The following is a 15,435-nucleotide window of genomic DNA, read 5'->3' as shown; positions in this document are numbered from 1 at the left end:
CAGTACAAGCTCTGTCATCAAAAAACTTTCATGAAATGTTTTGGTTTATCTATCTGCAGCAGGCCTAGAAAGCATGACAAGATGTGAAGAGGTTATAGAGGATAGTAATATTGCACCTGCAGGCTGCCTTCAGGTAATAATTATAGTCAGCAAATCTCTGCAGCAGGTTACTGAGACATAGAATTCTCACACAGCTTATAAATGTATATATTTATTTACTATTTTAATTTGCTATTTCACAAACATGGATGCTGCATAGTTTACTTACTGCTTCAAATAAATTACAACACATTGTTCAGGTACTTAAATTTATTGCAGTACATCAAATAACAGTTTTCATTAATACAATTAAAATTTACAATACTACAGTTAAAAGTGCACATTTTTTGCTCTATCCTTAGGCTTCGTCAACCCAATACTGAAGATGGCTACTCTGGCAAAACAAGATATATTGCTACATCAGGTATTTCATTCTATGGACTAAATACTTTAAAATAGTTCAGTGATTATTAAAGTGAGCATTCTATTGGGCCCATGATTCCATAACTATGTTAATCTTTAAGCATGAAGCCACCATTGCTAAGTTTTTCAGTCTGTACATGTTTTACTATAATTCCTTAAGAGAAAACCTAGGAAACAAAAATGTTTTAACAGAAATTTTCACCTCTATTATATAAACAAGTTCAAAAGGTGAAAAAACGTATTTTGAAATTTGAGTAAATCAGTTCGAAGTACTGCCTTCAGACTGCATTTTAGATCAACTCTAACGGATAAAGACTTTATAAGCTTCATTAGTGACGCAATTTTCAAAAACGGTGTTTGTTTTAAAAGCTGGAAAAAGTGAAAACAACTAGATTTATAACTGATGCCAAGACTGTTAAGTGCTGACCTTCGGTAGTAAAATGTTTTAGTAACTGGAATGGCAGTATCAGATGCTGGCCAGTCTGCTAGCATTCTGACATGCTACCTCAGACAGCACGAATATCAAATTGATTACGCTGGACGCCGTTTATATTTTAATGTACCAGTTCAGGCTGGTTTTCCACAAAGGGCAGAACACCACTGACGTAGTAGGCAATGCCAAGAGACAGCAGTGCAATGACAATAATGAGTAGTAGAACCCGCCAGAAGCCCAAATCATCGACAAACTCCTGCCAGGTGGATCGGAAGCTGGAAAGAACGCCTTCTGTATTCTGCAGATTTGGATTCAGCAGTGAGTGGCTCTCCATTGCACTTAAAAAATAGAAGTTTGCATACAATATATCAAAATATGGTTAATTACAAGTTAAATTTAAACCATCAGTTGAGCTGTCATGAAGCAAATGCAGGTGATCTCTGCATTACAGGGGGTAAAACCTGTAACATGATTTTCCGTAGCGCAAAGCCACATCATCTGCACATTGACTAGAAAATATGAGAAAAAATTGATTTGGGTATTTACCTACTTTTGTCTTCCTCACACAATACTGTACGAGGGAATTTAATTCTCAAATTTTGAATCTCTGGCAAATTTCCATTACCCTAATGGCTGAAATGCAGAGTCACTTGTACATGTAGAAATCAAGAGATTAATTTTTAAATCAACTGAGTAATAAAAGAGGTTTTATTTTGTACATACGTTCAAATTATTTTTTTGGCAAACCACACACCAACTTTACCTGAGGGGCTGATGTTCTGTTTCCCAACCTCTGAGGATGATGTTCTGAGTCTCCTGCTCACTAGAAGAGGCAAGAGAGTAATTAGGGAACAACTCCCCCCTACTGCTGGGGAAGCATCAATCCTTAACTCAGTATATTCCTACAATGTACAACTGAGATCAGGGTCATCTTAGTATGGAGGATAGAGAATCTGCATACCAGATGTTGTGATATCAAGCATTGGCATATAAAGGCAATCTAACGGGGTTGGGGGAAGCTGAGTGGGGTATTTTAAAGGATGTGTGCTTTATTTGTGAGCAGTGATCAGGGGAATAATGTTAGATCATTACCAGTATTAATCCATTGCTTTTACTCTATACAACTACCACAAAAACTAATAGTCCTACAGGAGAAAGAACCTCCAAATTAACCACCTACTTAACCATAATTAAGCTCAATTTCCTTAAATGATTCATTCAATTCATAAAGATAACTTTATGTGTATGTTAGTGCCAGAATGTGTGGTGACCCTTAAGGGCTGTCCCGAGCACATTCTTAGGTTGTTTTGGCTGTTAACATTTCACTGTATGTTTTGATGTAGATATGATAAATAAATGAACCTGAATGATTTCAGAAACCTAGTTAATGAAATCTCCTTGCCCATAAAGGAAGAATAAGTTGAAGTCAAAACTGCATAAGCTAGTGGCATATCCCTCATCATCCTTGGCTGGAAAAGATAAACACATTTACCACATTTTGCTAAACTTTTCCCCCATATGAACTGGCTCCGATTCAAAGATTAGTCCCTTGTTCTTACCAGCAGTGAGTATTCCTTCTCTATTGATCCTCTCAACTTCCTAAATCACACACAAAAAAATTCCTCCTTGAACTTCCTTTATTCTCTTTTACATTCCTTTAACCCACTACACAATGTATTATACATCTGCTTAATCGAAACAATACACTTGGGCTTTTCCAATTAGGCATCCCTAAGAGCAAACCACCCTTTTAATCAACTAAACCAGCCACTGAGGATTAATTTACAAATGTTAACTGAAAAAGGGCAGTCTCTCCTGCATTTTTAATGATATACATGTTATTTTCTGTTTTTTTATTATTTGTTTTGTATTTGCATAGTTTGTCTTTTGCACATTGGCTGTTTGTCATTGATTTTCGCTGATTTTGTTGTATTTCTTTGTTCTACAGTGAATGCCTCAAGAAAATAAATCTCATGGTAGTATATGGGGACTTATACGTACCATATGTTCTGGACCCGAGAGCAAGGAGAGATCCAAGGTTTGATCGATTTAAATGCCGGGCCAAATTGGAAAGGTTGGATACAGGCCGAACTGAAATAGCGAGGCACAGGCCTGAGAGCATTATCGAAATGCCAGGGCCCGGGTCTGAAAGTGACGAACAACCTGAGGTTTGGACAATTTAAGTGCCCGGCCTGATTGAAAAGGTCATGGTGTCAGGGCTAGAGGCAAGGTATAAGCCAGTTCAGCTCTTAAGAACTTAAGAAATAGGAGCAGGAGTAGGCTATCTGGCCCGTCAAGCCTGCTCCACCATTCAATAAGATCATGGTTGATCTGGCCATGGATTCATATCCACCTACCTGCCTTTCCCCATAACCCTTAATTCCCCTACTATGCAAAAATCTATCCAACCTTGTCTTAGGTATATTTACTGAGATAACTTCTACTGCTTCATTGGGCAGAGAATTCCACAGATTCACCACTCTGGAAAAGCAGTTCTTCCTCATCTCCATCCTAAATCTACTACTCTAAATCTTGAGGCTAAGTCCCCTAGTTCTAGTCTTACCTACTAGTGGAAACAATCCCTTTCAAAATTTTGTATGTTTCTATAAGATCCCCTCTCATTCTTCTGAATTCCAGAGAGTATAGTCCCAGGCGACTCAATCTCTCCTCATAATTTAACCCCTTCATCTCTGGAATCAACCTGGTGAACCTCCTCTGCACTGCCTCTAAAGCAGACCTTCCTCAAGTATGGAGACCAGAACTGCACACAGTACTCCAGCTGCGGCTTTACCAGTACCCTGTATAGTTGCATCATGACCTCCCTGCTCTTGAATTCAATCCCTCTAGCAATGAAGGCCAACATTCTGTTTGCCTTCTTGATAGCTTGCTGCACCTGCAAACCAATCTTTTTGCACAAGCACCCCCAAGTCCCTTTGCACAGCAGCATGCTGCAATTTTTTACCATTTAGATAATAATCTGCTCTTTCATCTTTCCATCCAAAGTGAATGATCTCACATTTACCAACATTGTACTCCATCTGCCAGACCCTTGCCCACTCACTTAGCTCGCTGCTCTGTAGCGTTCACTAGTCCCTGCGCCAAACTGAGGCTGTGGCCTGCAACTACTGGTTCCTGGATCGGACGCAGTGATGACTGACTTCACAGCAGTGCACTCCCTTTTGTGAACTTCAGTTCTGAATGTTATTTGCTTACCTTTATCTTTTGCACAATTTGTTATTTTTTCTGCACATTGGGTGTTTGACAATCTTCCTTTCACTAGATTTACTGAGTTTCTTTGTTTTGTAAGGAGACGAATCTCAAGTTGAATATAGTATACATAGTTTGATAATAAATGTACATTGAACTTCAATAATAAATTTTCTTTCAACCTTGAACCTTTGATTTTCAAATCATAATATGGATAAAAGAAACAGGGTATTGAAGCGTACCTTTACAAAATGACATAACCAATGCATGTACCACAAAACAGATTCATGATCTCAGCTGAGCCAGAGTCAAGGAGCTGCCTTACTTGATGGAGAAGCAGCAATTAGGGACTGAAATATAAGGGAGGAGCAGGGTGAACGTGATGCCTTTTGCTAGTACCAACTAAAAAGCTGCTTTGGCCAAAACTTGTAGGAAGGCCAAGAATCGCTTATACTAGAACTAAAAACCTAAAATTCAATGGTGGTGTTTGCAACCTAAATCTAAACATTTGCACACCATTTAATTAAAGCTAGTGAAACAATGAACAGAAAAGCGTCCTTAAAACAATATTGGCAAAGGCTAATTTTGCGGAAGTTTGTATTCTCAATATTAATGCAAAGATATTTAATACACACCATAAAATTATCCATGCAACCCAGGTTTTTCTGACAATTCCATCTTTACCTCTCATTTTCTGCAGTCTGCATGATCTCTAGTTTAGAGTGAGTTCCACGATTGAATCCTTTCACCTCCTGCTCTTCCAGTGACTCCAGTAACTTGATTGCATCTTTGTTTACTCCTCTACGTTTTGCCAATACAAGTGGTGTAGCACCATGATGGTTGCTGAGTTACCACAAAATGAAAAAAATGATTTGTATTCATGCAAAACAGCATTCTAGATTGTTTCCAGTAACTGCTCCCATCACTTGTTACTTATACATTTTTAATCAAGACACATAAAAATATTGGCTTAATCTTAGGCATCAAATATGACAACGAAACAGACTTACAATGAACAAAAGGGCCAATTAAATTTTAGTTCCCCTCCATTAGAATATTAGAACCTCAAGTACACAGGCAAAATCTCTCAGTTCAAAAATAATCTGAAGTTGCTGCTATTCAGCCAGAGGTATAAAATTTTAACGAAAAGCAAAGATAGGGTTTTCAGTCCTAAGTCAAAAGGCAGATATTAAAAGTTTTCCCAGGAGTATCCATTAAAGAAAGATTGCATTGACATTTTACCTCTCACGACCTTAGAACAAGCCAAATATGGACAAATAAATACTTAGAGCATTATTTTAAAGGCGGTTACCATCAATTCATATTTCTTATGAAGAAACACATTCCTAAATCATACTTGTAAAAAAAATAGTTTAAGTCACCAAATGATTACAAAATGTGCTTCACTTCATTATAAAATAATTAAGAGGAAATGAAGAACTTCGGGTTATATTATACTATAACCATAAGTATCTTTTGATATTATCTATTAATGCTATTAATATTATTGAGTTAATATTATTTTATTTTATGTGTTGTACATATTTTATATACACACACACACACACACACACACACACACACACACACACACACACAGTGTTTTGCACCCTGGTCCCAGAGGAATATTGTTTCACTTAGCTATATACATGTGTAACAATAAACTTTTGAATTTGATCTTCAATTATGGAACTGACAGTGCCACTGAGAACAGGAACAGTATTCAAGACAAGATACCAATTGAAGTATGGGCCTCTTTTTATTGTTCGTTCTATGTTCTCATCATTATAGTGTTCTTCATATCAAAATAGAGATGCTTTATTTTAAAAAATTGATTATGCATACCTGCAGCCACATCTACAGTACAAACGATAGAATCACGTAAACTAACACACTCAGCAGAATACTGTCAGCTCTGTCAATCCCCATGATGAATCAAGTGGGAGGAGGTTTAGATTCCTTGCCAAGGATTGGAGCACAAAACTAAGGCAGACATTCCCACGCAGTAACAGGGTACAGAGTACCAAGGGAGTGGTGCCGTGGCATAGTCTCATGGCTCCAGCGACCCAAGTTCAATCCCGACTGTAGGTGCTGTATTTTCGAAGTTTCCATGTTGTCCCTGTAACCACAGGGGCTTCCTCTGGATTTTGCACCTGGGACATAAAGGCTGTTTGGCCGCCATTGTAGGTGATTGGTAAAACTGGGAAAGGAAAGTAGAATAGATTGCAGGGACAATTGGTGGGAGGATGGATAGCTCTGTGAGCCAGCACAGCCTCAATCTCCTTCCATGATGTGGTAAGGCAACATAGAAAGGTACAGCATAGTACAGGCTCTTCAGCCCACAATGTTGTGCCAACCTTTTAACTTATTCCAAGATCAATCTAACCCTTCCCTTTCACATAACCCTCCACTTTTCTTTCAACCTTGTGCCTGAAAAGGTTAAAAGATGTTGCAACAAGGAATTGTTTACCCACCCCGATGCACAGATCCCATAGCACTGTTCTGAACAATGATATCATGGTCAATATTTCTCTCTTCAATCAACTAAAGCAAACTCAGTCATTACCTCTTTGGAGTTTGTGAAAGCTTGCTCACACAAATTGGCTGCTGTATTTTCAAAAATGGCAACTGTATTTTGAAAGTGTGTCATTTGGATGTGCAACACTTTGGGGTGGCCTACAGGTCTTCTTCTAACCACAGACCAGTAACAGAAGAGAAATAAAAGATACATTAAAAAAATGAGGAGCATTTACCCAAAAGAACAGAGGCACTAAATAAATTCAAGAACCGAAACTAACAACTAGGAACCAAATTCAATCTAAAACTGATGATAATACATTGCAGTTCCACAAGCCAAGTATGGAAAGACAGCTGTTCCAATCAAAACACAGCACATCACAAAATGTCAGCTTTTCCACTGCACCCAGCTACCAACTGCCATTAGGGAAAAGTTACTGAATCAATGTGTGAAGGTAAAGAACAATAGTCGGTCAAGGGAGGCAGAAATATTGTTTCTGAGGTTTGAATTTAACTTGTCTGAATTAATGTGTTGCAAACAGAACAGTGAGGCAGGAAACAGTTAAAGCAAGGGGACTCAAATCAAATTGTATTGCACAAACACGAGGAAATCTGCAGATGCTGGAAATTCAAGCAACACACACAAAATGCTGGTGAATGCAGCAGGCCAGGCAGCATCTATAGGAAAAAGTACAGTCGACGTTTCGGGCCGAGACCCTTCGTCAGGACTAACCAGCATTTTGTGTGTGCTGCTCGAATTGTATTGCCTTATTTTTCTTAAAAAATGTTTTTTTCACAATTTCTCTCATTAAAATAAGAAATGCACTAACAGTTGTTAACCTATACCAAGGGTGGGTTCTCAACATTTTTTATGTCAAGCACCTTTACCATTAACCAAGGGTGTTTCATAAAAATTACGGTATGATACAAACCAATTTGGAATTATTTTATTGCCACTGGATTTTTAAGTTGGGGATTTGAATAAAAAACAACTTCCATTTGCCTACCTAGAAAATGAACATACACTTATTCTTAGAATGATGCTGACTGAGTCTGTGTATTTCCAACCATTTTTGGTGTAAAATTTACAGATGTTGAGTTAACTTACCATGAACTGAGAGGCTGGATTCTTGGTCTTGTCACTCACTCTAATATTAAAAACTGTTCCTCGACAACAAAATAACAACTAAGTTCAGAACCATATAGTGCTGTCAGATCAGAGGTGCCATGTTACATTCTCTATGGAAATCAAAATAATAAGAGGCTGCAGCACAGTTTGCTAATATGCATCTTTAACTGAAGTGTTAAAGTTAGAGTAGCAGAACGTATGAGAATTTTAACTGCACAGATCATTTGTTTCTCTGTGAATCAAACTACAGAAATGATACTGGGGTTGAGTAAGAGAATGGGATATCATGGTAAATTCATACACGCAAATGGAATCCAGGCTATTGGACATAAAATATGAAAGAAAACAAATAGGGACCCAAGAAACTGCAGATGCAAGAATCTGAAGGAAAAAAACTAAAGCAAAAAAACCAAATCAGTCTCAACGAGTCTGTTTTCATAAAATACATTCAAAGGTCAGAACCAATAATTAAAGAGTAATTTACCGACCTTTAATTCACACCAAGAATTTACCTGAATTTCCACAAGGAAGATTAGCAACCATAAGTCAAAAGAATCTTGAAAGTCTTCATATCAGAGAAGTTTATGCATTTTATAGACAAAACCTGTTCCTTCTTCAAGTTCAATTAGAGGAGATACAGTCTGCAAGATTATTTTTATCCTAGGTTAATAGATTATTTTCAATTCAATTGATGGGCTTGTGTGCTTAAATACAACCATATAACGTATCAATTCTTAAACATTACACCAATCCTGCAGTGTCAACTGGATTGTGAAGAGACTTTGACCAGAAATATTAACTCTTTCCCATTCCACAGTTGTTGCCTTGCCTGCTGAATGTTTCCAGCATTTTGCTTTTAAAATAGATATCCAGAATCTGCAGGTTTTTTAAAAATTTTCATAAAACATAGGAGCAGAATTAGACCTTTTGGTCCATCAAGTCTGATTCACTGTTCCATCATGACTGATTTATTATCCCCCCCAACCCCTTTCTCTTGCTTTTCCCCCGTAACCTATGACACCCTAACTAACCAAGAACCTATCAACCTCTGCTTTAGATATAGCCTCCACAGCTGTCTGGCAATATATTCCACAAATTCACCACTCTCTGGCTGCAGAAATGCTTCTTTACTGTTCTATTCTGAGGCTGTGCCCTCTGGCCCTAGACTCTCCTCACTACAGGAAACATCTTCTCCATGTCCACGCCATCAAGGCCTTTCAATATTCCATAGGTTTCAATGAGATTCCCCACTCATTCTTCTAAACTCCAGCGAATACAGGCCCAGAGCCATCAAATGCTCCTCATATGTTAACCCTTTCAGTCACAGGATCATTTATAAATCAGATTCATTGTCAGTTTTAATCCCAACAGGCCTACCGGCAACTGTAAAGAGTAACAAACTTGAAAAAAAAACAATGGGTTCAGCATCCAAGTTCTTTTCTACCTTGTTTTAAGGCAGTCATGGAGTCATACAGGCCTGATATTTTTCCAGTACAAATGTTAAAAAAGACTCCCACTTGGAAAACACAAATAAAAAAAATAAAGAGACTGAAATCAGAATGCACTTCCACACTTGCCAACTCTGTATCGCTTGTCATTAATTTGGAATTTGGAACTCACAACCCTCTGCACATGAAAGTACCAGATTTACACCCTTCACAATGAAATGTTAAATACTGTACAAAGCTTAATTCTACAACATTCATTATGAAGTGAACTGCTCAGAGTACCCTAGCATGTTATCTGCATCACACAAGATATTGGAGGAAATCAGCAAGTCAGGTCGTGTCTACAGTGGAAAGTGAAGAGTCAACGTTTAGGTTGAGAACCTTCATCAGGACTATAAGCCAGTGTTTAATTTATATTTATGTTTAAAATAAAATTAGTGTGCTGAAAACATTCATCAGGTCAGGAAGTATTTATGGAAGGAGAACATTAACTATTTCCCTTTCCCCTCTTGGTAAATGAAAACTGGAGTGGTGCCTGAACTGTGGCCCGAATATCTAGCACAGCCACAAAAGCTGCTGCACTAAAAGGTATGCACCTAAAAAAATCTAATAGCTGTGCTATACTAACCAAGCCAACATTTTCAGTTGAAGCCATAAAGAGCAACATGCAAGAAATGCTGGAAGAACTCAGCAAGTCAGGTAGCATCTATGAAGGGGAATAAACAGTCGGGCCGAGACCATTCATCAAGCAGGGTCTTGGTCTGAAATGTCAATGGGTTATTCTTCTCTACAGATGTTGCTTGACTTGCAGGATTCCTCCAGCATCTTGTGTGTGTTGCTCTGGATTTCCAGCATCTGCAAAATCTCTTGTGTTTATGAGGCTACGCAGAGCCATGTACATCACTGCAAGTCACTAAAATTATAGCATAATGCACTCCTTGTATTTGGTTATGGATAGTTTATGGTCAAATAATTTCAAATGATATTTTGTCAGTACATCAACAACTTAATCGACAAAACTGAGGGTATTAGCCACTTGTCCACATCTCCACTGATAGATCTTTAATGATGGTCAGTAACCACCATCTCAATCCTCGAGAAAAAATAACCAACCTGCTCCTTCTCACACATTTCTGAATGACAAATTTGTAAATAAACTGTGTGGGGAAGGCATTGCTACAAACTAGCAAGCACATCAATATAAAATAACCTGTATATTCAAGTATATAAAAAAAACACACTATACTGAAAGGCAAATTCATAGCTGCTATCAATTTGTACTGTTACAACACTGGCTTATAGCTTTTTCTTCTATTCTCCACTCTGGTCTTTTACCTCTTCTCACCTGCCTATCATCTCCCCCGGGTCCCCTCTTCCTTCCCTTTTTCTTCTGGTCCACTCCTCTCCTATCAGATTCCTTCCTCTCCAGACCGTTATCTTTCCTACCACCTGGCTTCACCAATCACCTTCCAGCTCGCCTCTTTCCCTTCCCCTACCTTTTTATTCTGTCATCTTCCCCCTTCCTTTCCAGTCCTGAGGGTCTTGGTCCAAAATGCAACTGTTTAATTCATTTCCATGGATGCTGCCTGACCTGCTGAGTTTCTCCAGCATTTTGTGTGTGTTGCTCTGGTTTATTGCAGTCTGCTGGGATATTTGCAACACTTCACTTTAAAAAGGTTGCATTAGAATGAAATCTTATACAATACTTAATACATAGTTTTACTGATAAATTTGAAAACCTTTGTCACATTCTACTTAGATGCCAAGTTCCAGGATACATTCAAGACATGAGATTTAGACCATAAGATACAGGAGCAGAATTTAGCCACTGGGCCCATCGAGTCTGCGCTGCCATTTCATCATTTCACTCTCAGCCCCAATGTCCTGCCTTCTCACTAAATCCCTTCATGACCTGACAAATCAAGATTCTATCAATCTCCGCCTTAAATACACCCAATGACCGGCCTACACGCCCACCTGTGGCAACGAATTCTACAGATTCACCAACCCCTGGCTAAAATGTGTGTATTATATAAACTATCACAAGCACTCAGCAATATTGGACAAAAAAGTGGACATACGGCACTGGATTGTCCAAGTTCTTATTGGAAATTAAGACGGGGCCAGCAGCAATACAATCAACCTGAAATGTTATTCTTTTTCCGCTCAGAAAATCAGGCAGTATTTGTAGAATATTTCTAGCATTTTCTGTGATTAATTTCAAATCAATAGAGAAACCTGAGAGAATTACATGCAGGAAGCATTAAGAATTTTAACATTTGGAGTGAAGGAGAGTCGAGGGAACTAGAGTCAGTACAGCAGAGTAACAGTGAGCTAAAAGGCCAGGTGATAAAAGATCAGTTGACAACATGAATAAGGGGCTAAACCTACCCTATTTCTATTTCTTAATTTTTGTACATAGTGAAATTCTTATTCGCAAAAAGCTGTTTAGGCTGAAGGTCAATTGTATTAATGCAACATCAGTTACATTTTACATCCTTTCAGAATGGCCCAAAGCACTTTGCAACCAGTAATGCAGTCTTAATTATATATCAGGAAACCAAGCAGCCAATTTCAGCACAGCAAGCCTCCACAAAGAGTAACACAACAGAGGGAAGTGAGGTGTCGGGTAGGGTGATGGCGGTGGTCGGTGGAGGCACAGAAGGGTGGGAAGGGGATGAGTGGTCTCACAGTGAGCTGCCCAGATGCCGGGCCAGCCCACAGGCACCCACCAGATATCGATCTTGAGGCCGTTGGACACCAGGAACTGGATGGAGTCGACGTGGCCACACAGGTGCAGGGCCGTGTTGCCCTGGTAGTCGGTGGCGAGCAGATCGGCGCCGAATTTGTGCAGCAGGCGGCAGATGTCGACGTTGCCCCGGGCGGCGGCCACATGCAAGCCGCTGCGACCTCGGGCGTCGCGAATGTTGGGGTCGAAGCCACTCTCCAGCAGTCGCTTGGCGTAGGCGACATCGCCGTCGATGCAGGCCTGAAGCAGCGGCACTCCGGTCTGGCTCGAATCGTTGATGAAAACGTACGACATTATCGCCCTCCGTGAGCCGCTACCCGCAACGCGCAAGCTCAGTACACCACCCACAATGCGCAGGCTCAGTACATCACCCGTGGCAACCAACTAAGGCGAGAGCAAGAACCAAAACTCGTGAACTACCTAGTAGGTGACTATTGTTGGAAATTAATGAAACATCTGTCTGAAATTGTGGTTTTCTCTCACACAAACACTGCCTGACCTTTTAAGAGTTTCTAGCAATTTATTATTTCATAATAATTGGTGGGCTGCTCCTTCTTGTTTCCTTCCTATCCAAAGTATACTCAAAACACACAAAAATAGTATTTGCTTTGTTTTTTTTTCATCCTCTGATGCCTTGTCTATCGAAGTACTTGTTTAAATATCTCTTAACAGTGATTGTATCTTGCACATAAAGCATAACCTTTAGCTCCCCTCTAAAAATCCTTCACACCTTGACCCTACACCTCTTGTTTTTTGACAGCCCTATCCAAGGTAAAATTATTCTGACTATCTATGTTTTACAATTTTATATATTTCTATCAAAGTTCAATGTACATTTATTATCAAAGTATGTATGTATACATTAGAATATTGAGATTTGTTTCCTTACAGACAGCCACAAAACGAAGAGACACCAAAAGAACCCATTAAAAAAGCTGGTCAAACACCTAATGCACAGAGGGAGAAAAAAAAGTGATAGTGCAATCAACAAAAGTAAGCAAATAGCATTCAGAACTGAAGTCTTATGAAAGGCACAAAGCCATCATTACTATCAGGTCACTTCAACCTCCTTTCCTCCAGGGATACCCCAGCTTATCTAATTTCTCTGCACAACTGAAGTCCTCCAATCCAGGCACTATCTTGAATCTCGTCTACACTCTCTTCAGTGCAAATACAACCTTACTATAATATAGCAACCAAAACTACACACAATACTCCAAGTGAATAGCCGGTTTTGTAAAGTTTCAATGTAATTTGTCAGCTATTATATTCTATGACCTGGCCTCTGAATGCATTTCTTCACTATTACATATATCTTTGTTGCCACTCTTGGGGATCTATAGACTTGAAACCCAAGATCCCTCTGTTCGCCAACATTTCTTAGAGCCTTTCAATTTACTATGTATTCTCCTACCCATATTTGACTTCCCAAAATGCATCATGCCAGGATTAAGGTCAAGCTAAGAGATTTAAACAGGTGCATTTTACAGTGTAAAGAGGTGAAAAGGGGAGCCAAGGTGATAGATGTAACTAAGTGAGGAGGGAGATGGGGGAAATGGGTGAAGATGAGAAAAGAGCACAGGAGGTGTGGGCTGCCTGAAGTAGAAAACTTCAGTGTTCATACCAATCGGTTGTAGCCCACCCAGGCAAAAGTGTTTGCTCATCTTCACCCACCCACCCCTTCCCATCTCCTGGCACTCTCTCCTGAAACCCTAGAAGATGCAATGCTTGTCCCTGTACTTCCTCCCTCTCCACCTTCTATGGACCCAAACAGCCAATGCAGGTCAGACAAAAAGTCGCATGTACCTTCTCCAATCTCATCTTCTGAACTAGGTGCTCTCAAATGGCCTCCTCTACGTCAGCAAGACCAAACATGCACTGGGCAACCATTTTACACTCTATCCACATGACTGTCCTGACTTTCCTGTTGCATGACATTTCAGTTCCCCTTCCCATTCCTGACCAACCTGTTCTTCCTTGCCCTTCTCCCCTGGCAAGATGAGGTCAAATGTAAACTGGAAAAATAGATTCTGCCTGGGTAGCCTATAATCTAATGAAATGAACATTGAAATTTTCCAACTTCGGGTAAACCACCCCCCAACAACAGTTATTCCTCATTCCCTGACTTCCCCCAGCAGTTGTTTTTTTTGTTCCAGATTCCAGCATCTGTAGTTTTTTGTATCTCCATGCATAGGCACTCACAACACAGAAATAAGCCATTCAACCAATAGTTTCTGCAGCTTCTCCTTGACAGAGTGCTCCAGTTAGTTTGTGTCAAGGGTTTTGCCTCATTGCCTTGTAATTTTTGTTTCACTGTGTATATTTCTATTTTGAAAGTTATTTTTGAATCTCCTTTCAGCATCGTTCTTGTGCATTGTAAATCAAAACAATTCACTAGATGAAAATGTTTTCATTCCCTTCCTTTAGTTCTTTTGCAAATAAATTATTGGAGAAAGTGCTTAGGGTTAGGATCAGCTTGCATCTGGAAAAACATAGACTCATGAGGGATAATCAGCATGACTTTGTGTGGGTAAGGTCGTGTCTTCAATGTTCAAAGTAAGTTTATGATCAAAGTATATACGTGTCATCATATACAAACCGGAGATTCAGTTTCTTGCGGGCTTCACAGTAGAACTAAGAAATACAGAAGAATCAATGAAAAACCACACATAAACAAAGGCTGATAAACAACCAATGTGGAAAAAAAGTCTATCTGTGCAAATATAAATAAATAAATAATATTGAGAACATGAGTGGTAGAGTCTTTGAAAGTGAGTCCATAGGTCGTGGAATCAGTCCAGTGTTGAGGTGAGTGAGGTTATCCGTGCTGATTCAGGAGCCTGATGGTTGAAGGGTAATAACTGTACCTGAACCTGGTGGTGTGGGATCTAAGGCTCCTGTAACTTCTTTCCAATGGCAGCAGCAAGAAGAGAGCATAGCCTGGATGGTCGAGGTCCTTGATGCTGGATATTGTTTCTTGTGGCACTGCTCATTGTTGATGTGCTCAGTTGTTGGGACAGATTTTGCTGTGATGAACTAGGCTGTATCCAGCACTTTTTGTGGGCTGTTAAATTTTTGGGCATTGGTGTTTCCATACAGAGTGATCCAATTGGTCTTGTCTTGTTGTCCTGTTTCTTTTTGTTTAATTAAGTGTATTTCATTTCTGAATCTCATTTCACCAGCAGCTTGTGCATTCTAGATCTAAGCAATTCATTGCATAAACACATTTTCCTTCCCATCCTCCTATTCCATTGCCAATAAGTTATTGGAGGTTTTGCAGGGTAGGACTTATTTGTATTTGGAAAAACATAGACTTTTGAGGATAGTCAGTATTATTTTGTGTGGGTAAGGTCATGTCTTACCATAGACTGGGCTTTTCAAGAAAGTGGCAAAGATGAATGATGAGGGTGGGGTGGTCAATGTCGTATACATGGTCTTTGGTAAAGCATTTGACAAGGTAGCTCATTGACAAGCCTGATCCAGAAGAATA

General features: G+C 39.4%; 1 protein-coding gene across 2 annotated transcripts; it reads right to left on the bottom strand.

The window, feature by feature from the left end:
* Window positions 1-228: 228 nt before the first annotated feature.
* On the bottom strand, window positions 229-12,286 carry LOC134353422 (ankyrin repeat domain-containing protein 46). Of its 2 annotated transcripts, XM_063061456.1 has the most exons (4): window positions 11,929-12,286; window positions 4,787-4,945; window positions 1,659-1,718; window positions 229-1,233 (listed from the first exon to the last, which is right to left on the bottom strand). In XM_063061456.1, exons 1-4 carry the CDS (start codon window positions 12,237-12,239, stop codon window positions 1,017-1,019), a joined length of 747 nt encoding a protein of 248 aa, XP_062917526.1. In that variant the 5' UTR covers window positions 12,240-12,286; the 3' UTR covers window positions 229-1,016. The 2 variants fall into 2 exon arrangements, with proteins under 2 accessions (XP_062917526.1, XP_062917527.1); XM_063061457.1 differs by lacking the exon at window positions 1,659-1,718.
* Between the last annotated feature and the right edge of the window lie 3,149 nt (window positions 12,287-15,435).

This window comes from Mobula hypostoma, chromosome 10, assembly GCF_963921235.1.
Source record: "Mobula hypostoma chromosome 10, sMobHyp1.1, whole genome shotgun sequence".
Classification (NCBI taxonomy): Eukaryota; Metazoa; Chordata; class Chondrichthyes; order Myliobatiformes; family Myliobatidae; genus Mobula; species Mobula hypostoma.
This window is presented reverse-complemented; position numbering and strand designations above follow the sequence as displayed.